We start from the raw sequence: 24,756 nt of genomic DNA, 5'->3' as shown, positions 1-24,756 counted from the left end.
TCGCTCCACTTACAGCACTTCCTGCACCGCCCCCACATCGAGCTGACTTCTACTGGCCCTGGGATGCCCCTTTCTCCAGGGCAGTTAGGCTCCCCTGGGGGTCCTTGCAACCCCTGTCCCCTGCCCGCCAACAGACTGCCCACTTTATAATCCAACATTAAGGATTTCTCATTCCTTCTCATTGCTCGATTAACTACATATAGATACTGGGAGGGTGCGGCCTGCACCTGTCTTGGGGTCACCCCTGTGCCCCGAGGAGTTGGCACACATTAGGTGCTCAATAAAGGCTTGTTGCAGGCTAGGTGGGAGTGAGGTGTCCCCCCACCTTGACTCCAGTGGCTTCTGGTGGACTGCAGACAGAGGGCGACTTGGGTCCTGGTTCCGCCCCAGGGCTCACCTGCTCGAGGGAACAGAAACCACCCCCGGGGCAGCCAGCCCCGCCCTGCTGACGTGCAGACCCTGAACTGAAACCCAGGCTCCTGCGGGCACCGGCACAGCCAGAGCAAGGTCCTCAGCCGCCCAGGGCTCTCCCAGGTAGGTGTCCCCAGTGCCTGAGCCCCCTCCCAGCCCTCAAGGAGACAGAACATGGGGCCAGGCGGGGCCAGAAGGAAGAACGGGGCTGGTGAGGTTCAGAGGGGCATGAGACATTTTCTGGGGACACTGAAGGAAGGCTTCCTGGAGGAGGGGACACTAGAGGGGACTGCTCAAAAATGAAGTTTGAGCTGGGAAAGGGCATCCTGGCAGGCGAACAGCGTGGGCAGAGGCATGGAGGGGAGAGAGAGCCTGATCAGTTTTGAAGTCTGCAAGGATGTCCTCAGGCTAGAACACCGCGGGTGCGGGAGTAAGGGAGACCTCAATGCCTGGGTCAGGAGGTTGAAATTTACATAGATTCGTTCATCACCAGATGGTTATTCATCAGCAAACACCCTTCAGCCTCCTCTGTGTCCGGCCAGTGCCAGGTGATGCTGCGAACCGAACCCGGAAAAATAAACCAAAACAAAAGAGCCTAGCCCTGACCTTCCTGACCTCAGAAGGCCCCAGTCTGGGGGAGGCAGAGCCAGAGGAAGACACTCCAACTCCATGGGGTCGGGGCTGAGCCAGAGGGAGGAACAGCAGGCAGGTGGGGGACAGAGAGGGGTGCCAGGGCTTTGTCTGCGGGGGAGAGGCAAGAAAGCTGCCTGGAGGAGAGGACATTATGGGGTCTTGAAGGATAAGGAGGAGTGCTCCCAGGTAGAAAAAAGAACAAGCTTGTAAACATTACCCCATGCTAGGTCATGAGGAGATTCATGAATATTTGTTATATATATATATATATATATATATACATATATATAAAACAAATACGTTTGTTTTTGTTTTTGTTTTAAAGATGAGCGGTAAGGGGATGTTAACCCTTGACTTGGTGTTGTCAGCACCACGCTCTCCCAAGTGAGCCACGGGCCGGTCCTCAAACACATATTTTTTATATATATTTTACTCTCAATACCTTCTCACATAAATATCATCATTATCCCCAAATTACAGAAGAAAACACAGGCACAGAGAGGTTAAGTGACTTGCCCAAGGCCACACCAGAGCTGAGTAGAGGAGCTAGGGCTTAAACCCCAGCCATCTGGCTCCAGTTCCAGGTTCTTTATTGCTGTCACCCTGCTTTACTGAATATTTCTTAATCGATCTATTTAATTTCACCTGCCCCAGAATTCCTTTGGGCTGCACCTAGGAGGGTGCACTTGTCATCTGGCAGGAGAAAGTCAATATTGACTGCCATTTGTCAACATCCCCCCCGGCCCCCACAGAAACAGCCCAGTAACAAAGACGTTTTGAGATATTGACAAATTAGACAGGGCCAGTAGGAGAGGGGACGGAATTCCAGTTCGGAGACAGGATTAAGGGTGAGCATGAAGGGTCTTCAGGGGACAATCTAGCGGGGCACGATTCTTTTGCTGGTTTTACACCACCTTAATATTGTTTTGTAAATTTGTGCTATTTTCTCTCTTTCTCCAGCTCCGTGTCATTGATTTGCAAGGTCCAGTGATACTTTGAGCTTAAAATTGTGAAGAACGTGTGTAAGTTAATGATGCACCTGCAGCCACATAGGTGTCATCAGTGGTCACCAGGTGTGGCAGAAGCAAATGTTGGGGGTCACATTTCTCTAGTGTTTAATGAAACCATAGCAACCTTTTTTGGTACCCCCTTACCATTTTGCCATCGCCACATCCCTCCAGGGACACTGATATTTACTTAATATTAAAAGAAACTCCGTTCTTAAATTTAAATGTTTATTTATAAAGGGAATTTTCTAGCACTCATAGTAATGCTGTAATAAGAATAAAAGGAAAAGGAAACGTCCATGGAGGATTTGGGGGAGGAGTCGATGAAACAATGAGTATAAAGTCCCACGCACACAGTAGGTGCTCAAGAAACAAGCCAGGTTTAAGCCCGTTGCTCTGTACAGCCTGAAGGACTTTTCAAAGAAGGAGACATCACAAGCTGCAAAGACTCCAGCGAAGATGGGAGGTGGACCAAGCTTGATCCCTCCCTCTCACCCCCAGGTGACCCTTCCCCTGGGAAGCCATGACAGAGGCCGGGAAGCTGCCCCCGCCGCTACCCCCACGACTGGACTGGTTTGTGCACACACAGATGAGCCAGCTGGCCCGTGATGGGGTCCCCGAGTGGTTCCACGGTGCCATCTCAAGAGAGTGAGGACACTACACCCTACACGCTGTCCTTCGCCCTCTTTGCTTGTCTACCCCCACCCTGAGCAGATTTTCACGGCAGAATTCTGGGCTCAGCTCAGGTCATGGTAACAAGAGGGTGACAGGAGTTCTGGAGTCCCAGGCTTGAATCCTACCTCCTCTGTGGACTCGCTGTGTGACCTTGGGCAAGTTACTTCCCCTCTCTGAGCCTCGGCTTTCCCTATGCCAGTGGCCACCAGCCCAGCACTGCCAGAGGCCTCGCAGCACCCCCACTGCCACCTCACCCAGACCTTCACCAATCAATGATGGCAGAATACAGCCTCAGAACCCTTCCTAACACAGCGCCCCAAGCAGCCACTCTCACTCAATCCATCAGGATATAACCAGCGTGCCCTTCCTACTTCAGACGGTGAGGACATAAACAAAAGAACCCACCTAGTTCATCACCTTTAGGCTCTAGATAAATGGAGAAAAGAGTATTTATTGTCACCCTCCGCACGCAGGAAATTGGGAGAATTCTGTGGGTATGGTTTCTGAGTTCTGGGGCCATGCTGTGCAGTAGAAATATAACATGAGCTGCACATTGCAATTTTAAATTTCTTAGTAGCTATGTTAAAAGAAATAAAAGGTAACAGGTGAACATTTTTATTTATTTTTTGCTGCTGGCCAGTACAGGGATCTGAACCCAAGACCTTGGTGTTATAAGACCGTCCTCCAACCAACTGAGCTAACCAGCCATCCCTAATTTTAATCATATATTTTATTTAACCCAGTATATCCAAGATATCATTTCAATGTGTAATCCTTACTAAAATACACACACACACACACACACACACATCATTCACAAGATAGTATACTTTCCTTTATTTGCACCATCTTGGAAACCTGGCATATATTGCATGCTAAGAGCACATCTCCATTTGGACCAGCCACATGTCAAGTGCTCAGGTGGCCAGTGGCCTCTCTATTGAACAGAGCAAGTTCAAGTGCTCCCCACCTGGTCCCACAGGCCACCTTACCCTCTGTGAACCCCAGATAATAGTAGTAATAATACAGTAAATAACAGCACTAATAATAATAATGAAGATTCTGCACGTCCCAAGCTCACAACATCGCATGCATTATATCTGTCCTCACATCAGCCCTGGCAGTGAGGGTTTACTTTCACCTTGAGGAAGCTGAAGGTCAGAAAGGGGTAGACCCTCACCTGAGGTCACACAGCTAATGAACAGCAGAGCTGGGTTTTGAATTCACATGCATCTGAATACAGCTCCTGTTTTGTTACCTATGACACCTTGATCCACCCAAAACTGCCTTGCTGGGAGGATTTCAGGCACTGGGAAGGCAGGGGCTGTGGGAGATAGGAGGTCTACCATGGGGTCAAAGTCATCGGTGATTTCCTGCCACCTCCGGGGAAATATACCTATCACTAAATATCTCGAGGTCCAAAACAACTGAGAAAAAATTTCAGGTCGTTTGTTCATTTAAGAAGCTAAAAAGTACTGGCCTCCATGGCTCCATGGAGTCAGTTCTGGGATGAGTGGGACAACAGGAGTCTGGCTGGTATGCTGAGCAACTGGACCGTGGCCATCTCCCTCCTGTGTGTGTCCTTCCAGGGCTGCGGAGAACTTGCTGGAGTCACAGCCGCTTGGATCTTTTCTCATCAGGGTCAGTCACAGCCACGTGGGCTACACACTGTCCTACAGGTAAGGCCTGGGCTAGGGGCCAGGGCAGGGGCGGGTTGGCTCTGGGGATTCCTTGGAGGGGGCAAGGGATGCTTCATGCCACAACTTTTCAGAGAGCAAACTGTGAGGGTCTGACCAGATCTGGCTGAAGAGTGGGCGGCTGCAGGTCTGGCTGTAACCAGCAGACATGGGCTCAGCAGTAACTGTGACTGTGTGTCTGAGAACAGGGACTGCTGGGGGCCTGAGAGTAGCTGTGGCCCTCCCCTGACCCCTCACAATCTAATTAGTGATTCCCTGACTCTGTTAAGGAAACACAGAGAAGCCCATCTCCTCAAGGCCTCAAAGCCTGATCTAGCATCTCAGTTACATGATTTAGAAGCACAAAACTACTTTCAAAAGGAAAACCCAAAGGATTCCAGGCCAAAGGAATAAAAATTGCAATGGCTCAATTACAGAGTTACCCACAGTGGGAAAAGCTTGGGCCCTTAGTCACACAGTCCAAGGCTCAGCTCTTGCCATTACATGCTGTCTGACCTTGAACAAGTTACTCAACATCTCTGTGCCTCCTGCAAAGTGGTCGTCTCTAACACAGGAATGCGAAAGTAAAGTTCAGAGCTTGATGTGAGGATTAAGTGAGATACAGTAAGCATACAGTGGGCCACTAATAAATACTTTCATTGATTAACGAAGCATTTATTGAGGTCCTGCTGTGTGCCAGGCACAGTCTTAGGCTGGGGCCTGACTCAAAAATTTTCATTGTTATCATTTCTATCGATCATTTACCCCTAATCAATTATGGAGTTAAGCTTTTTCCTATTGTGGCCCCTTTCATCCTCACAAGAACTGAAGTCACCCTTAGCAGCCCCATGTTATAAATGGGCACACTGAGGCACAGCAAGGTTCGTAACCTGTTGGGTGTTTCAGGGCTAGCCGGTAGAGCAGCCTGCATGGGAACGTGGGCAGGGCTGCCACCACGATGCTGACAGCTCAAGGGCTGGGGGCAGGAGGAGCAGTGAGGAGGAGTGGGATGTCCCAGCCCCTGCAGTGTCTCCCCGCAGAGCCCACAGCTGCTGCCGCCACTTCATGGTGAAGCTCTTGGATGATGGGAGTTTTGTGATCCTCGGGGAGAACGTGTCCCACGCCTCACTGGACGCCCTAGTCACCTTCCACCAGCAGAAGCCGGTTCGGCCGCACGGGGAGCTGCTGACCCAACCCTGCGGGCAGGTAAGGGTGGGACCCACCAGGACCACAGCCATCTCCTAGGGGCCAAGCCCTTTGCTCCCACTCACTCCTTTAGCTTCTCTTGATGCTGTCGCCCTCGGTGTCCTCTGCCCAGCCCGGTCCCGCCCCTCCTAGTTTTCCGCCCCTCACAGCCCTGCCCCTCATGGTCCGTTTCCCCACGGCTCCACCCTCGTGGCCCATATCCCCAGGCTGACTTTTTACAAGGGTTCGCGTGCGGGGTATAACCCTGGCTGATTTGTAGGAACGGCATATTTCCTAATAAGCCTTGGTGGGCGTGGCCTAGCTCCTAAGAAACTCATATGGGAGGGACAGTACCTGAGATTGGCCTTCCAGGGTTCCTTCAGGACCCCAGCCTGCCCTTTCCCCTCCATGATGCTGAGCTGCAGATACCTTCTACCCCGCAGAAGGATCCAGCAAACGTGGATTATGAGGATCTGTTGCTTTACTCCAATGCACTGGCGGAGAAAGCCACCAGCCCCGCCTATGGCCCCCAGGAGCATCAGAGGCCTTCCTCCTGCTCGGTGGCCACACGTGAGGAGGTATGTGACTAGAGCTGGCACCTTCGACCTTGGGGAGGGGCAGGGGCAAAGATGGACAACAGCTGCCAGAGGAGGCTCCTTTTAGAATGAGAATTAGACCCTGTAGCTTGGTGCGTAAAGACCTTCCAGTGATTTCTCGACACCAAGATGAAAATTCACAGTGCAACCTCAGCTCCTCCTTCTACCCATCGCCTGCCCAGATCCAGCCCCTCTGCCATCAAGTAAACCCCAGGGCCTTTGCATGTGCCAGTTCCACCTCAGGGCCTTTGCAGTGCTGGGTGCTCTGCCTCCAGGTTTCCCATGTCAGCATTCAATTCTCCTTCAAGTGTCTCCTTCTCCAGGCTCCCAGACTAAAAGTAACACCCCCTGCTTTCCCCATCACATTGTCCTGTTTGTTGGCTACGGAGTGCTTCCCAAAGTTAAAAAATATAAATATATCCTGTTTATTTATAGGTTTACATGTTTCGTGGCTGCCTTCCCCATTGGACTGTCAGCCCTGGGAGGGCCGGGATCCGTCTTGTTTGTTTACCTCTGCATCTTCCACCCCAGAGAGAGGACCTGGCATATTGAAGGGGCTCAATTAATGAATCTGTGGAGTAGATGAATGAATGAACGAATGAATGTATCTCAGCTTCTCGGGGCCAGGTGGACCTTGACGTACCCCTAGGTCAAGGCCTAAGTGTCCTCCAAGTCCCCTGCACAGCAGGGAAGTTCTGACAGTGGAGGAAATGAAACTGGCTGGTGTGACGGACATGAGTGGGGGTTCAGGTGTCAGGGGCAGTCAGGGAAGGCCTCCTAGGGGAGGTGGCATAGAGCTAGGATGTGCAGGGTGAAGAGGAGCCAACCACGCATGGAGATGCAGGGAGGGCATTCCAAGGAGAAGGAATGGCATGTGCAAAGGCCCTGAGGCTCACTGTGTTTGAAAAACAGAGCAAAAGCCAGTGTGGAGAGGGAGTGGAGTTAGTGAGAGGGAGATCTTCAGGTGGCGAGGCACCAGGGTTGGCAGGGGCCAGCTGTGCAGGGCCTTGGGGCCAGGGTGAGGAGCCAGGATAATATTTCAAGTGTGCCAGGGAGCTACAGGAGAGCTTGAGCATGATCAGATCGATGGCATTAAATGTTCCCGGTGGCTGCCAGCTACAGAAGGAGCTGTCAAGGGCAGCAGTGGTTGAGGGGGTAAATAAGAGTGTGTGGCTGTTTTGCCCTGTCACAACAGAGTAATTGAGACAAGACAGTGTGGTCCACAGAGCTGAAAATATTTACTCTCTGGCCCTTTACAGAAAAAGTTTGCCGACCCCTGAGGGAGATGGTGAAGCTGTTTACTGAGGAGGGAAGGAATGCGGTATGGGATCAGGTGTGGGTGTTCATACAGGGCTGTTTCTCAGCCTCAGGGCATCTGGGAGGGCTCCAGGCCCCAATTTCTGGGGCAGGTTAGGAGCTTTAGTGCATGGGCTGGCGCCAGGTCTCATCTGCTCTCGGTTTCAGGCCTCCCCAAAGCTAGTCCTGCTCCATCAACCAAAGAAAAGGAAGCCATCTGCAGAGCTGAACAGAGTACTCACAGAGGAGGCTGCCTCCTTCTGCCTCCCGAAATCCCCTCTTGGGGAGGCCCACCAGAAACTCTGGAAAAACCTCAAAATGCTCCCCAAGATGGGCAAGAGGGTCCAGCAGCAGCTGGAATCCCACCTCCAGGCTGTGAGCTTGTCATCACTCGGGGATACAGGGCAATCAGCGGTGACTCACACCTCCAGGGCCAGAGCAGGCAGCCAAGAGCACTCAGGTGACGCAGCCTGGAAAGACAGTGTCTACACGGACCTTTTTGTGGCCACATCCCTCGAGAGCCCTTCACAGCCCCAGTCCCCAAGAGACAGAAATGCCCCCTCCAAAAAGGCTGAGAGGTCGGCCAGCTGGAGTTGGCACAGAGTGGTGGCGAGGGCTTTGTCCTCCCAGGTATCTGAGCCAGAGCCAAAGGACTTGACGGGAACTCAGGAGGACCAGCTCCCTGAGGAATACCACCCACCACCACCCTTTGCCCCTGGGTACTGCTAGTGAGGGGTTCACCCTGGCTCCATGATATGGACTGAATTGTGTCACCCAAATTTTGCGTACTAGAAGCTTGATCCCTAGTGTAACTGTTGAGGGTGGAAATCCTATTATGGTAATTGAAAGGTTCGGCCTTGAAGAGGTGGTTAAGTTGATGGTTTAACGGTCATTGTGGGTGTAGTTCTGAAGGCTTTACAAGGAGAGAGCGTGAGAGTCTCTCTCTCTCTGCTCCATCATTTTCTGCCATGGGAGACCCCTGCATTGCTGTGAAGCGACCACCAAAGAAAACCCTCACCAGATGCATTCCCCGGACTTTGGACTTCCCAGCCTCTGAAACTGTAAGCGATAAATCTCATTTTCTTATAAATCACCCAGTTCTGGGTATTTTGTTATAAGCAACAGAAACGGACTAATTCACACTGGGACCCTCACTGCCAGGGACTGCCACACTCTCAGCCACTAGCCCACACCAGTCCTCAGGAACCTGGGAAATGTAATAAAGATGTTTTTGGGATCTGCTCCTGCAATTGTCAATGGGGTTCCCTGGTCATTTTAATAATGAGAGTTACAATGATGGTTCGGGGCACCTACTATGCACCAGACCCCGGCCAGACCCTCCATGTTCATTCTTTTGTGCCTCTGAGCAAGCCCTTCACGTAGAGTCGTGCTCCACGTTTTGAAGAAGAGACTGAGGTTCAGAGAGGAGAGGAAGCATAGCCAGTGCCACAGGGCCACATAGTTTCGGCACCAGGATTTGAAGCCAGGTGAGTCTGAGCTCTTCTCCTACATCATCTGTTCTCTGGTCTGAAACCACAAAGCAGGAACTCTGCCAACTGCAGCTGTGCCTGGGCTCAACTCCGAGTATGTCCTCGCCTGTACACAGGCTGTGCACAGCTTTCTCCCGCGGTTTTTTGGTGGATTAAGGAGATAAGAGGTGTTGAGGGCTTGGTGCACGGTAGGCACTCTGGGCATCATTGTCAGCTTTAGGAGAAGCATAGGAACCCCCTTCCTTTGAAAAGGGAGGCGGCAGCACAAGGTCGTGGGTGGGGGTGGGCTCTGGAGGGAATCTCAGATCGTGGTGCTATGTGACCTTCGGCCAGTCTAGACTTTTCTGTGTCTGTTTCCTCACCTGGAAAATGGAAGAAGAGCAGTTCTTCCTTCTCAGGACAGACTGGAAGGGTGCATGTAAAACTTGGGGCTTTGCGCACAGTAGGGGCTTAAGAAATGGGGGTCAGGGTGGAAGCGAGCTCTCTAGAAATGACAAACAGTGAAGGTGTCTGGGAAAGTCCCTGGGGGCTGGTCTTGGTTGCAGGAATGACCACTCCTTGGACTGACTGGGACCACAGATGGGGGTCCTGGGACGACCTTGGGTGGTGTGGGTGTGTGACTCCCCAAATTCACAAGGTGTAGAGGTCTGGGATCTGGAATGAGGTGTGCCTGGGTTCAAGTCGGCCTCTGCAAATGATTTGAGGTGTGGCCTTAGGGTCACTCTGCTCCTTTCAAATGAAGGAATGATTGCAACCTGCAGGGATGTCATTTGCAGCCAATGCAATGGTAGAGGAGCAGGTGCTTCATAAACTGTAAAGTGCTGTATCCTCCTCAGCAAATGACATTCCTGCCACCGCTGCCCCCAATCAGAAGCCTCCCCTTGGCAGCTCTAACGAGTCAGCAAAGAGGGAAAGTTTCAGTTCCTTTCAGGGACTGAGGGAAAAGAAGAGACTTGAGCAGTCAGGGGTAGGGTTCAGCCTTGGGGGAACTTGGGGTGGGACAGCATCGGCCTGATCTCCCCCCCACCTCTGCCCATGGAGACTCACAATGAGGCATTTCCAGCCTTCACAGTGGAGAGAGATCTAGAAGTCATCCCCTTCCTTGTACAGAGAGATCGTGGCCCAGAGAGGGTGCGGCCACACCCAGGGTCACACAGCCCAAGGTGAAAATAAGATTCTATGCCTCCTCCTTCCCATCTTCCAGATTTAAGGTGGAAAATGTGTCCTCCCAGCAGATGTGACTCAGTGACTTGTTTATTCCCAGAGAACAGATGCACAGTGGAGAGAGGGGTCACCCCCGTCTTCCGGCCGGGCTCCTCCTCCACGGCGCCCTCAGATGCGGATGTGGAAGGTGCTGTGTGCAAAGAGACAAGGAATCAGTGCCATCGGGCAGAGGGCCACCCCCGTCACCCTCCTCGCCCACACTCCAGGCAGGAAGCCATGTGGAGAGATGGACGCCCCCAAGGAACTCCAGGCCGTGGCTCTCCTGACCCTGATAGAGGTTGAGAGCAGGTTTCTTTGGGGCAGAGTTTACATCCAAGCTCCACCCCAAACTTGCTGTGGGACTCTGAACGAGTGGCTGCCCTTCTCTGGGCCTCAGTTTACTCTTCTGTTAAATGGGGATAATAGCTGTTCCCCTTGTAGGGCTGTAATGAGGGCTGAAGGGGTGAATGTGCAGGACGGGACACACAGAGGCTGCTCAGTCAGTGGCAGGGAATTCGTCTTGTGTTCGTTCTCCGTGTCTCTATCTGCCAGGAGATGAGTCCTGCTTATCCAGGGTACAGGAGGTCCTCGGTGCATGAAAGGTTAATGCCAATCACAATAGCAACAACAGCAGTGGTAGCACGCACTTACTGAACACCTACTACATGCCAGGCACTGCCCTGAGTTCTTTCCATGTATTAACTCAGGAGCCAGCAAACTTTTCTCTGTAAAGGGCCAAATAGTTGATACTTTCAACTTTGCACAATGACTCAACTCTGCCGTCACAGTACGAAAGCAGCCACAGACAATATGTACATGAATGGGCATGGCCGTGTGCCAGAAAACTCTATTTTTGGACACAGAAATTGGAATTTCATATCATATTCATATGCATGGGTTGTTTATTATTATTCTTTGATTTTTGTCAACCGTTTGAAAATGTAAAACCATTCTTAGCTCACGGGACGAACAAAAACAGACGTCGGGTCAGAGGTGGCCTGCTGGCCTTACATTGCCAACCCGTCTAGTCACTCGTTTAGCCCTCGACATCAGCCCTGCAGTGGGGGCTCTGCTTCCCCCGCAAGGCTGCCAACTACAGCTGTAGTCTGTTCGCTGCAAACTGTTCAGGCAACGAGGGCTGACGTCCAGCCATGTTCCAGTTGCCCAAAGAGCTGCATCCACCCACCAGAGCTGCCCACAGGATCCCTAATAATCCCCATTTTACAGATGCAGGGACCGAGACCAGGGAAATTGAGAAAGTTTCCCGAGGTCACAAGTGAATGAGCATGGGAATTTTCACAAAAGGAGTCTGTGAGCTGTCTCTGGAAGAGCACCTTTCAGATGTGGAGAAGGATTGTGCGGTGTGGTGGGGTTCATCACCTGAGAAAGTCGGGTGCCCGCAAGATCATGTTCTGAAAGTCTTCCAGGGACAGCCGCCCATCGTGGTCTCCATCGGCTTCATCCAGCACCTTCTCGCACACCAGGCTCACCTCCTCGGCACTCAGCTCCCCCCGAGTCAGCTTGGTCAACGTCTGCTCCAGGTCCCACGCGCAGATGTAGTCGTCGTTGTTAAAGTCTGTGGAGCAGGATGGATGGGGAGTGACGGCAGGTGGCAGGTGGGCTGGGCTTGTCTCCATGTACAGAGAAGGAAACTGAGTCACTGGAAGTCACCCAAAACCCTGGGGTAGAATCTAGGTCTTGCTTTGGAATCAGGCAGAGACCTGCTGGGAGTTCGCTCATTTATTCAACAAGTATTTATTGAGTGCCTACTACATGCCAGGCACCCTGATGACTGTTTTTCATTTATTCACTCACTCAACAAATATTTATTGAATGCCTACTGTGTGCCAGGCACTGTGATAACTATTTTTCATTTACTTACTCAAAAAGTAATCATTGAGTGCCTACTGTGTGCCAGGTGCTGTGATAACTTTTTCATTCATTCATTCAACAAGTATTTATTAAGCACCTACCAGGTGTGAGACATCATGGTAACTGTTTTTCATTCATTTATTCACTCAAGTATTTATTGACTGTGTCCTAGGTGCCAGGCACTGAGATAACTGCCTTTAATTAATTCACTCATTCATTCATTCAATAAATACTTAACTGAGCAGCTACTATGTGCCAGGCAGGGGACACAGAGGCTGAACAAAACAGATACTGTTGCTACCCCGGGGTCTCCTCAGACAGAAAGTCAAAAAGAAATGAACAGATTAACGAATAAGAAATTAAGCAGCATTGCCCGGTGCTAGGAGAGAAATAGGATCGTGGGATGGGCAGTGACTGGGGTGGGGCCTGCTTTCGGCTTCAGGGATAAAAAGGAGCCGAGGGAAAGATGTTCTAGGCAGAGGACACAGCAGAGGCAAAGATCCAGAGGCAGAAAGAGTTTGGTGTGTTCCAGGAACAGCCAGGCCAGTACGGCTGGGATGCAGTGAGCAAGGGGATGGTGCATAGGTTCCAGGGTGGGATAGGGAACAGGGCCAGGCCGGGCCTAGAAGATCTTGGGGAGACATTTGTGATGGGGGCTCCGCTTGGCTCCTACCCCACCCCTATATCTCCCACCCCTGGGGCCATGCACACACCATAAATTTTGAAAGCATAGTATGCCTTGAGGTCACGGGGAGCTGTTTCACTCATCACAGAAAACATGTCCAGGAAGTTGTCCAAGGTCATATGGCCGTCCCCATCCTCAGAGAAGACCTGGGCGATCCTCTGGCGGAAGGGGTTGTCCTGGAGACAGGAAGCAGAGAGGCCATCCCCAGAGTGTCTGGGGGTCCAGGTGGTCTTACTCTCAGTACTCACCTTCCTGGGAACCTTCAAGCATCCTCCACCAAGACTCCCTCCCTCCCACGGAGCCTGGACAGGGGTTCAGATAACTCAAGTCCCTGCTCCTGTGGTCTGGATGACTGTGACCTCACTTCCTGCTCCAGAAGCAGCCACATGACCCAGGTGAGGCCAATCAGAGACATTTCCAATCACCAGCCACCATGATTGGCTCCGGGATGGGCATGTGACTGAAAATGGCCAATCAGCAGCTGACCTGGGATGTTTTCTGAAAAATTGGGACGGGGGTACTGCTTTCTGCTAGTTGCAGAGCTGACAGGAGCTAAAGCTTGGGGTCTGAGGGTTCCCTTCACTACCTGGAGAGGAGAGGCTGCCTGAGACTAAAGCTTTATCCTGAAAGGAGCTGACAGATGGAGGTAGATTCCTGAACACATCAGGAGGGGCCCTGGTTCCAGCTGTACTTGACAGTAGCCCTGCTTCTGGATCTTTTGTTCAGGCAATCCAATCCATTCTGTTCCTCTTGAATAATCCCTACTCTCAGTAGGTCACTTGCCTTCCAAGTTTCCTTCAGAGGCACAAACCATGTGTTGAACATTCAGCCAAGAAGACCCTGCATTTAGCAGCTCCTATTACAGAAAGGACTAACGTCCCCCGAGTACTTGCCACATTACGCGGCCTGTGCTGAGCACTTTCCCTGTGTTATCTCATTTCATCCTCCCAACAACTCTGGGCTTTAATCCTATCTCTGTCATGTTGTAGCTGTGTGACTGTGAACAAGGGTTTTAACTTCTCTGAGCCTGCTCCTCGCCTGTGAAATGGGGATAATTGTAGTACCCGCCGCACAGGAACACAATGAGGGACATGTCTACTATTTTTTCCCTGCCTTCTCCATGGCCTGGGCATACCTTCAGCTCAGGCATGCTGCCAATGAGCTCGTAGGGCACCTTCACGTCTGGGCAGCTGGTATAGTCGAGGGGGACAAGCTGGGGGGCCAGGTCCTGGTAGCGACAGAAGAGCCTGGTATGGAGAGGAAAAAGCCAGGGAAGGCGGGGAGCCAGGAGTTAGGGAGGGACTGTCCCTCTTCTCTCACCTTTGCAGCTCCTCGTTCCACACTGAAACATGCTGGGTCCCCAGCAGTCATCAGTCCTGGGCCTGGCCCTCAAGCAGACAGAGCCAGACAAACCCTTGGGGACAGGGCCATGGTGGAAAGAGGGCCCCAGGGCTAGGGGAGACTATGTGCGGAAAGCAAGTCAGAGAGGAGGGAGGGCTTCCTGGAGGAAGGGGCTTTGGTGCTGGGCTTTGAAGCATGAATAGGAGTTTATCAGGCAGGTGGAGTTGGCAGAAGGAAGGATACTTAAAGCCAAATCGCTTCCCAGCAAGCATTCAGAGAATCCTAGATAATCTGTGAATCTCTTGACATCATCACTTTCTCAGCCGGACCCTGCCTCTAAAGACCCCCCTCCACCCTCTTCTCACATCTTCCTTCCCTCTCTCAGTGGGACGCAGTTTTCCTCAATGGGCCAGAGCAGAGGCAAACAGCTAATATTCAGGTTTTTTGAAAAGGCAAATGAAAGGCATTTTGCAAATCACTGAATATCACACACACTACCTAGATTGTCAGGCCAGCTCTCCACTCAGATGCCACCACCTGGTGATGCCATACCTTCATTGAGTCATGCTGAGCAGCAGCCTTGTAGAGACCGTTGATGAGTCTGAGGTCCCTAAGCTGCTGGGGATTGTCTCTGAGGGAGACAGGAGCCCTTGGGTCATATGATGGCTAGGAACTCAAAGCAAGGGGATGGTATCTGGAACTTCAGCCCTGACCACCCAGTTCCTTGTCTGGGTCTCCTTAGGGAACACCCTGAATTTGGGTTTCTGTGTGGCCTTGACCAAGTCTCTCTCCTTCTCCGAGCCTTGGTTTCTGTCTGACAAGTGAGAAGTTTGGGACAGATGAAACGCCAGCCTTCAAAATCCTTGGAGCTCTGCCCATCTGCCCTAGTGCCTGAGGTCAGCCTGGCCCTGTCTGAGCCTCAGTTTCCCCTTCAGTAATCTGATCATGATGGCCAAGGTGACCCTCCAAGCTGTCCTCACCCAGACAATGGGGCCCTCTGGTGAAAGGTGTGCCCATCAATAATGAATGTCCTGTGCCTACACAATTGGGGCCTGGTCCCAATCGCTCTGCAGCCGACCCCTGGCTGGCTTGGGTTTCATAGCTCCAAGTTCATGGGCAGGGGTTTCTGGACAATGGCCCCACAGGCTGCGTGATGATGTGGGATACTCATCTGTGCCCATCTGGCTGGTCTGACCCTAAGGACCTACAGCAGCCTCAGGACACCTCTCTCTGCACACTCACCTTGATGCCAACCCCACAGCCCAGAGCTGGTTCTGGACTCTGCAACTGGCCTCCCAGCCCCCAGTCTCAGCTTCTCCACACTGGCCTCAGGGGGACCTTTCTTACATGCTCATCTGTCTCTCCCCTGCTCACACTCTCTCCATGGCTCCCTGCCACCCTTGGGAGAAAGCCCAAGCTCATCAGCATAGAGATCATGACCATATGACAAGATGTGACTTTTCACCTTCCCCGTCTCTGCCTCCATCCACTCATCATGCCTGCAACTCCCATATTAGCGCTTTACCCTCGATGACATATTGCGTCCCTTCCAATCACAAATACCCTCCAGCGATAGATAGAAAGTTGCTCGCACGTCTTCCCTTCCTTTCTCCCCAGACTGACCTCATGATCTCCTTCCTTGTGAAGAAAGTGCAGTCCTGCAGAGAGAGAGAATGGCTTGACCCAGAACCTGCCTCTGGGGCCTCCTCCCCCTTTGCCACCACCCCATGTCCATCTCTGCCAGATGCCACACACAGAGCCACACCAGGAACACTTGTGGACTGACACCCATATGCAGGAATGCTGTTTCCATTTCTCAGACCAGAAAACCAAGGCTGTTGAAGCCACCGAGGGCCCAGCCTGCCGCCCATACCTGGTATGCTTCCAGCTGCTCAGGAGTGAAGACCGTCTGCTTGTTGCCCATGGTGAGGGCCACAGCTCGGACTCCGGGAGGGACTCCTGAAGCCCCCAGTCTCCTCAGGGCCACACAGGTTTCCAGGCTGCTGCGCACCAGTGTCTGGACAAATCTCCCTGCCCTGGCTGTCACCTGCCCACCCGCCCCGTCACCCCCAGGCTGGGTGAGACTCAAGTTACAGCCAAGCTCTCTGGGCAACAGCCCGAACGTGTCCACGGGTGAGGAGAAGGGCTGTGGGAGGTCACAGAGCAGCCCTCAGTGGGGAAACCACATCCGCCACCACTGGCTGAGGCCGGCGGTTCCGGGCTCCTCTGAGATGCAGGCAGGGTGGCAGAAAGGCTGTGGGTACACCCCAGCTCAAATTCCAGCTTTTGCCCCCTAGCTGTGTGGCCCTGGGCAAGTCACCTGACCTCTCTGAGCCTCGTTGGTGAGTTGGAAATTACATTAGTCCCTACTCGTGGGGTCAGTCTGACATCTAATGAGATAAAAAAAATTTGAGCATTGTGTATAATACAATTCTAGGCATAACGGTAAACATACTAGATGAAGTTCTGACTTGTGCACTGGAGTTTTACTATTATTGTTTATACACTATTATTTTATTAAATTTTTTTTGGTAGTTGGCTGGTACAGGGATTAAACACTGGACCTTGATTTTATCAGCACCATGTGCTAACCAACTGAGCTAAACAGCCAGCCCCCTATCAATACTATTATTATTAAAGTGTTATGACTTGAGAAAAATGATCCAAGGTCTAAGACTGAGAAACAGTGGGTTAAATAACACCAAACAGAGTTCTTTGTTGCAGGACTTCTCAGAGCCTTTCACATTCTGATGTGCACCATGTGTCCTCAAGGAGTGTATACAATGTAGCAGCTACTACCTTTATTAAGACCCACAATGCTCCTGGGCAGAGAATCTGCAGGTCTAAAGCCCTCGGCCTGGCCCTCCATGCCCTTCTTGCTCTGGATCTCACCTGTCTTTCCACTTTCTTCTCCTGCTCAGCATTTTGCAGCCCCATACCTCAAGCCCCCTGAACCACTCCTCGTTCTTCCCCTCATTTATCCCCCCCACCTGGTCTCAATCATTACCATTCCTCCCAGGAGGGTCCCCTGCCTCAGCCTCATCAACTACCCTCCACCCAAGTCCGTGGAGTCATCTTGTAAAACGTGACTCTCATCAGCCTTTAAAATCATCCCTGAGGATGACTTAAGAAAAAGCTGACAATATCAAGTGTTGGTGAGATGTGGAGCAACTGGAACTCTCGTACACTGCTGGTAGTGATGCAAAAATGGTACAGCCACTCTGGAGACATTGCACGACTCAGTAATCACACTCCTCAGTATTTACCCAAGGGAAATAAAAATCTATGTTCAACCAAGAGGAAACCCTAATGTAAACTATGGACTCTGGGTGATAATGATGTATCAATGTAGGTTCATTGATGGTAACAAATGTACCACTCTTGTGCTTGACCAATGTTGATAAGGGGGGAGCTTATGCAAGTGTGGGAGCAGGTGGTATACGGGAAATCTCTGTACCTTCTGCTCAATTTTGCTGTGACTCTAAAACTGCTCTTTAAAAAAAGTCTAATTAACAGTTCATCTATCAGATGGAGAGAACAAATCTATGGTTATTAGAGGGGGAGGGGAAGAACGAGGGGAGAGATTTGGTTAAAGGGCATAAAGAATAAGTATGATTTGTAACAATGAACATGCTAATAAAAAATAAATTTAAAATAAAAAATAAAAAAGTCTAAAAAATTTTTTATCTATGTTCACAAAAATACCTGTACATGTCCGCACAATGGGAGAAAATACAGTCATTCCTCGGTATCCACAGGGGATTAGTTCCAGGACACCCAGGACATCCTCCTGCCATGCCAGGATACCAAAATTTTCAGATGCTCAGTCCCTTATGTAAAATGGCATACATAGTATTTGCATATAACCTATGTACATCCTCCCATATATCTCTAGATTACTTGTAATATCTCATACAATGTAAATGCTATGTAAATCGTTGTTATACTGTATTTTTTATTTGCATTATTTTTTATTGTTATTTTGTATTGGGTTTTTTTTTCCCCCAAATATTTTAAATCTTTGGTTGGTTGAATCCACAGATGCAGAACCTGCAGATATGAAGGACTGACTATATTCGCAAATCATATATCCAATAAGGAACTAGTATCCAGAATATATAAAGATCTCTTACAACTCAACAATAAAAAGACAAATATCTCGAGTAAAAACATGCCTAGCAAGAGAAGCCAGACATAAAAGAGCACCTATTGTATGATTCCGCTTATATGAAATGTCCAGAATCTACTTTCTGTGCTCCTGGGGGTGGAGGAACAAAGGAATTTGGGGGGTGATCAAACTGTTAGACAAATTGAATTTAACAGAGTTTACTTGAGCAAACGATTCATGAATATGCAGTCCTCAGTACCAGAAGAGGTTCAGGAAGCTCCACCCAGCAAGGTGGGCAGGCAGAACTTATAGACAGAAACCAGAAGTGACATGCAGACATAGCTTGGTTGATTACAGCTGGGTATTTGCCTAATATAGACATTGACCAGGTGGCAGCCTGTGATTGGCTGAAGCTCAACTGCTGCGACTGGCTGAGACTCAGCTATTTGTTATAAGGATGTAGTCTTAAGTTAGGTTGTAGTTTGTTACATACTAAGTTATGGTGCAGTTTGCTGCCTGGGACTCCATATGGAGGCAGCTTTAGGCCAAACTTCATTTAACACTTACACGGCTATATTCATTTGACAAAACTCATAACTGTACACCAAAAAGTGTGAATTTTATTGCATGTAAATAAAGTTTTTAAAGTGAAGACAATAAGCAAACTAATTAGAAAGCACCTCCTTACTCCCTGTCGTCTCATGATTGAAGTCCAGATTCCTAAGCCTGAACAGACGCTTTGTGATTTGGTTATGTGCCTACTCCATCAACAATTAACTATTGAGCACTTATGGTGTGCCAGGCACTGTCCTAAGTCCTGATAATATATCAGGTCCCTACTCTTGTGGAGCTCATGTTGCACTGGGCAAGCAACCAAATAAATGCATAATTAGTCAGGAGTGCTAAGTTCTAGGAAGAATGATAAAAAATAGAAATGAAACAAGGCAGGGATGAGAGATGAGGGTAAGAAGGGAAGGCACGTCTGATGGGGTGACATTTGAGTAGTGACCTGAAGTGACAAAACAGACTGAGTGGGAAAAGAGTTCCTGGCAGTGGGCACAGCATGTGCAAAGGCCCTGAGGCTGCAGTAAGCGTGACACAGTTGAGAGAGGAGAAGGTGGCCTGGTGCTGCGTAGGGGCTCAGCAGTCTCTAACTACATGACTAGGCTGCTGTTCATGTCTGCCAGCCACCAGAGGCTGCTTCTCTGACACCCAGCTCCAGTGACAGGTTTGTGAGATTTCTGGGATTTTTTTAATTTCCAAGAAATTGTTTTTCATGGCATAGATTAATTTTATCTTAATATGGATCAATTTCAGCTTCATGATACTAAACAATACGCAACACTATGCCTTGTAATATACAAGGGGTCTTCAGAAAGTTCATGGAATGATGCGTATTATCTTTTAATTCTATTTTTCCTTGAACTTTTTGAAGTACCTTCGTAGAATATAGAACGTCGAATTGTAGTGATAACAATACTGCCAGTCACTAATCATCAGGGAAATGCAAATTAAACCCACAATGAGATATCACCCCATACCTGTTAAGGTGGCTATTTACAAAAACAAATGTTATCAAGGATGTGGAAAAATAGAAAACCCTGCACAAGATTTTGGAAGACAAAGTGGCATAGCTGGTATGGAATATATTACAGAGTTTCCTCCAAAAATTAAAATTAAAACTACCAATATGATCCAGCAATTCTACTTCTGGGTATTTAAGAAATGAAATCAGAGTCACGAAAAGATGTTAGTATTCCATATTCATTGCAGCATTATTCACAGCAGCCGAGATGTGTGTAAAAGTTTACAGACAGATGAAAGAATGAAGAAAATACGCTATACATGCAGAGTGGAATACCACTCATCCTTAAAAAATGAAATCTTGTCATTTTAACGGAATGATGAACCACGAGGAAATGATGCTAAGGAAAATAAGCCAGTCACAGAAAGACAAGTACCACATAATTCCTCTTATATGACATATCTGAAATAATCAAATTCATAGAATCCGAGAGTGAAATGGTAGCTGCCAGGGACTGGGGGAGGGGAAGCAATGGGAGTTACTAATCAATGGGAGCAAAGTTTCAGTCAAGCAAGATGAATAAGCCCTAGAGATCTGCGGTACCACATTTACCTGAGTCAGCGAGAATATCTCGTACACTTAAAGTTGTGATAAGAGGGTAGATCTCATGTAGTGTTTTTATCACACACACACACACAAAACTAAGCATGCAATTACCAGATGACCCAGTAACTGCACTCTTGGGCAATCCCAAAGAAATGAAAACTTATGTTCACATAAAAACCTGTAACACATGTAACACAAAAACTGGAAGCAATCCACATGTGAATAGTTAAACTGGCACATCCTTAGTATAGAATACGTCTCAACAACAAAAAGGATGCACATGACAACTTGGATGAACCTCCCGGGAATTATGCTGAGTGAAAAAAATAAAAAAGCCAATCCTAAAAGGTTACACAATGTATGATTCCATCTAGACTGCATTCTTAAAATGACAAAATTAGAGAAATAGAGAACAGATCACTGCTTGCTTGTGCAGGGACAGGGATAGGTGCATGCAGCCATAAAAGGACAAGAGGAATGTTTGTGATAACAGAACTGTTCTATATCTTGTCTGTTGTGACATCAATATCCTGGTTGTGATCTTGTACTAGAGTTTTGCAAGATGTTACTCTTGAAGGAAACTGACCCATGAGACCTCTCTGCTTTATTTTTTAAAACATGCGGACCTCCAGTTATCTCAAACATTTAATGAAAAAATAATGTTTCTCATCCCTTCAAACATGCACATTTTGTTTCACATTTTAATACCTCCAAAATCAAGATGAGTCTCACAAATGCTGTTGACACTACCCCATTGCCTACATACGCATGCATATTAAAAAGCCCCAGCTTCAAAACTCATGGGATGGAGTCCAGTGGCTGGGAAGAAAATCCCCTTGGATGTGCAGAATGGGGGTGTGGAAACCCACCTGCATAGCTACATTCTTGAAGTGGGAGTTCAAAGTCAACATCATTGCAGATCTGGCTGAAAAGACCAGCCCCAGCCGCATTTAGTTCCTTTACAAATTCTTTTTTTTTCTAATAAACTTTTAGTTTTCAAATAATTTTCAATGTGCATTAGAGTTACAAAGTTGATACGAAGAGTTCCCATAGATCCTTCATTCAGCCTTCTCTAATGTTGACATCTCCCATAACCACAACACATTTATCACAACTAAGAAGTTAACATGGACACGTTACTGCTAACTGATCTCCAGACTTCATTCAGTCCGGAATATTTTGCCAGTTTCCCCAGTATCCAAGCGTGGGCTTTAATAACCAAGTTTATTCTGGGTAATCTTTTTATTTATTGTGGTAAAACACACATAGCATCAACTTTACCATTTCAACCATTTTAAAAGCATAAGTTCAACAGCATTGAGTACATTCACATCGTTGTGCAGCCGTTACCAACTGAAACTCTGTCCCCATTAAACACTTCCTCCCCATCTTCCTCCCTCAGCCCCCAGCACCCACCATCCTACGTTCGGTCTTTGTGAAAGTGTCCACTCTAGGGACCTCATACGAGTAGAATCGTACAGTATCTGTCCTTTTGTGAGTGGCTTATTTCATTGAGCACAATGTCCTCCTGGGTCATCCGTGTTGCAGCATATGTCAGAGTTTCCTTCCTGTCTGAGGCTGAATAATATTCCATTGTTGAAATGAGCCAGGCGCAGAAAGAGAAATATTGCATGTTCTCACTCATATGTGGAGGCTAAAAAAGTTGATCTCACAGAAGCAGAGTCGAATAGTTGCTACTAGAGACTGATGAGGAGAGGGGCAGGGGAGGAGGAGAGGGTGGAGAGATGGATGCAAAGTCGTGGAGAGATAAAGAGACTAGGATCTAATGTTCTATAGCAATATAGGGTGACCACAGTCAACAACAAATTATTGTATAACTTCAAATAGCTAGTGCAGAGGACTATGGATTTTTCCAACACACAGAGGTGACAAATGTTTGAGGTGATGGATATGCTAAACACCTTGACATGATCATTGCACACTGTATAAATGTACCCAAATATCACACATCATACTCCATAAATACATACAATTATAATGGGTCAGTTAAGCAAAAAATAAAATTAAAAAGAAAAAAATAGAGAGTAGAACAGTGGTCACCAGAGGCAGGGAAGGGGAGGGGGGAGCATGTGGGAAGAGATTGGTAAAAAGTACAAAGTTACCAAGTTACAATTAGACAGGAAGGTTAAGTTCTGGTGCTCTAGGGTGACAATAGCCAATAATATTGCATTGTTTATTTCAAGATAGCCAAAAAGAGGATCTTGAATGTTATAACCACAAAGGAATGATAAATGTTTAGGTGATAGATACCTTACTATTCTGATTAGATCATTATACAATACATGCATGTATTGAAACAACGGACTATACCCCATAAAAATGTACGATTAAAAAATAAATAATATTCCATTGTATGGGATAGATCACATTTGGTTTATTCATTCACCCATTGAAGGACACCTGGGCCGGCTCCATGTCTCGGCTATTGAGAATAAGCTGCTATGAACATGGGTCGCACATGCCACAATGTCCTTTTCTCTGTGCCGGATTCAATCCAGAGTCCCACATAGCATTTAGTTGCCATGTCTCCTTAGTCACCTGCTGTGACAGCTCTTGAGGTTTTTTTCTTTTCCTTTTTTTCCTGACCCCGATTGTCTTGAGGAATACTGGTCAGGTATTTTGTAGAATGTTCCTCAATTTGGGTGTGTCTGATGGTTTTTCCTGATTAGACTGGAATTAGTTTTTGGGGGGCAGAGACCTCAGAGGCGGGGTGCCCTACTTTTCACATCATATCAGGGGTTACATGACAGCTGCATGACGTCACAACAATGTTAACTTGATCATTTGGGTAAGGTGGTGTTTGCCAGGTTTCTCCACTGTTGAGATACTCTTTTTCCTTTACCCACTCTATTCTTTGAAACAATGTCAATTCCTTTAAAGAAATATTCCTTACCAGTGTTCTTGATGGCACACAAGATAAAACCATGTGATAAAGCAAAGACATTATCAATCCTGACGTCAAACGTGATTTAGTAGAGCCTGCTCTGAACATAAAGAAGTTTACTCCTTCTGAAACTCTTAATAAAAAAAGAAAAAAAAATTAAAGCTTAGGACACTTTAGTTGATTTATTGTATTTTTCTGTGCATATATACAGGAGTAGTATTTAATTAAAAATTTATGTGTATTTAAATCTCAAGACTCTTTAAACAGATCTCAGATAAAAATTTTAATGAGCAAAAAGCATTGTGTCATAGATTATTTGGCAGTGTTTTCTCTTAGATCACACTTTATCAGTAGGGGCAATATTGCCCCCAAGGGAGTGAAAATTGGTTGGGGGGAAGGACAGAAAAATCGTGGATATATCAATGGTTTGTGGCCCCCCCCAAAGCTCAACCCTTCCCAACAAAATCATATTCATTGGAATTTAACTTCTCTAGTTAAACTAAATTAGACTGAATTAAATTCAAATTTTCTCTTTAGGGGTAAAATAAAAAAAAGGTTGAAAAACACTCAGAGGTGTATAAAATAATTTATAAAGGTTGAAAATGGTAATTAATAATAATAAACAATAAAAAGTAATAAAATAATATAAAAATAATAAAATAATAATAATAAAATAATGTAAAAAGTTTGAAAAATACTCAGAGGTGTATTAAATAATCTTAACAACGGATGGCCTCAGAGTGTGACAAAATCAGCAGTGGATCGCTCAGCATAGGTGGATGACAGTTTCTGCCTCAGTTTTCCTGTCTGTAAAATTTGGATGATTTATCTAATAGGGGGTGTGTGACAGTAAAGGAGATGATTCATGTAAATCTAGAGAAAGTATTAGTTGCTGTTACTGTTGTAGTTTTTGTCGTTGTCATCATCAACATCATCATCCCTATTTTATAAACGAGAAAAAGGGACGTTCAGAGAGGTCAAGCCACCTGCTCTGGGGCACACAGCTTTATAAGTGCTCGGAGACAAGCTCCAAAACCTCTTCTCCTTAACCTCTAAGGCTGGGCTACAGGGCTGGCTGGGGGAGAACAGATTTCCCCAGTTGAGGCTGTCATGTCCCTCTGTGAGGAGTTGCTTCTGCCACGGTCAGTGTCATCAGTAAGGTCGCCTCTTTTTTTTAACACAAACGTGCTGGCATCTGCTGGCACGGGAAGCCTGTTCTCTCTGGGCGTTCTCAGGGCAACTGTGCACAGCCAAAGATTGTGCGTATGGCCAAGAATCAGGCAGTCGTTTGCTTCCCCCTGCAGGTAAGACTGGGAAAGGGAGTCGCTGTGCCCACCTTTGTCCCGTGTCCTGTAGATTTGGGGACATTTGCTTCTTCTCCTTTCTGCACCCCCTACTCACCCCCCCCCAAAAAAAATTCCTGCCACCATTTGGGCAACAGCTGTCAGGAATAAAATTCACAAGTATGCATAATCTTGGACACAGCGATTCCAGTGCAACAAACACCAGTCAAGATACGTGGGCGTGGAGATCGGATCAGTT

The 24,756-nt window shown here is 48.0% G+C and overlaps 2 protein-coding genes across 4 annotated transcripts; one reads left to right on the top strand and one right to left on the bottom strand.

The window, feature by feature from the left end:
* Positions 1–2,574: 2,574 nt before the first annotated feature.
* LOC134389542 (hematopoietic SH2 domain-containing protein-like) lies at positions 2,575–8,208 on the top strand. 2 transcript variants are annotated; one of them, XM_063113092.1, is made up of 5 exons: positions 2,575–2,624; positions 4,316–4,405; positions 5,443–5,608; positions 6,031–6,147; positions 7,648–8,208. In XM_063113092.1, exons 1-5 carry the CDS (start codon positions 2,575–2,577, stop codon positions 8,206–8,208), a joined length of 984 nt encoding a protein of 327 aa, XP_062969162.1. The 2 variants fall into 2 exon arrangements, with proteins under 2 accessions (XP_062969162.1, XP_062969161.1); XM_063113091.1 differs by having other exon boundaries at positions 2,575–2,699.
* A 2,093-nt stretch (positions 8,209–10,301) lies between these two features.
* Positions 10,302–15,994, bottom strand: CIB3 (calcium and integrin binding family member 3). Of its 2 annotated transcripts, XM_063112705.1 has the most exons (6): positions 15,944–15,994; positions 15,694–15,728; positions 13,865–13,976; positions 12,758–12,905; positions 11,553–11,748; positions 10,302–10,323 (listed from the first exon to the last, which is right to left on the bottom strand). In XM_063112705.1, the coding sequence occupies exons 1-6, from the start codon at positions 15,992–15,994 to the stop codon at positions 10,302–10,304; spliced, it is 564 nt and encodes a 187-aa protein (XP_062968775.1). The 2 variants fall into 2 exon arrangements, with proteins under 2 accessions (XP_062968775.1, XP_062968776.1); XM_063112706.1 differs by lacking the exons at positions 13,865–13,976; positions 15,694–15,728.
* Positions 15,995–24,756: the final 8,762 nt, after the last annotated feature.

Source organism: Cynocephalus volans, chromosome 10 (genome assembly GCF_027409185.1).
Source record: "Cynocephalus volans isolate mCynVol1 chromosome 10, mCynVol1.pri, whole genome shotgun sequence".
NCBI classification, from domain to species: domain Eukaryota; kingdom Metazoa; phylum Chordata; class Mammalia; order Dermoptera; family Cynocephalidae; genus Cynocephalus; species Cynocephalus volans.
Note: the sequence above shows the minus strand (reverse complement) of the source record. Positions and strands in the feature narration are given on the sequence as shown.

Excerpts from the sequence above, each read along its gene's own strand:
- CIB3 (XM_063112705.1), bottom strand. The coding sequence starts at position 15,994 with ATGGGCAACAAGCAGACGGTCTTCACTCCTGAGCAGCTGGAAGCATAC. Across the intron at positions 15,729-15,943 it reads AGCAGCTGGAAGCATACCAG|GACTGCACTTTCTTCACAAG; the intron begins GTATGGGCGGCA and ends CTCTCTCTGCAG. Across the intron at positions 12,906-13,864 it reads GCAGCATGCCTGAGCTGAAG|GACAACCCCTTCCGCCAGAG; the intron begins GTATGCCCAGGC and ends TCCTGTCTCCAG.
- LOC134389542 (XM_063113091.1), top strand. The coding sequence starts at position 2,575 with ATGACAGAGGCCGGGAAGCTGCCCCCGCCGCTACCCCCACGACTGGAC. Across the intron at positions 4,406-5,442 it reads GGCTACACACTGTCCTACAG|AGCCCACAGCTGCTGCCGCC; the intron begins GTAAGGCCTGGG and ends GTCTCCCCGCAG. Across the intron at positions 6,148-7,647 it reads AGAGGCCTTCCTCCTGCTCG|GCCTCCCCAAAGCTAGTCCT; the intron begins GTGGCCACACGT and ends TCTCGGTTTCAG.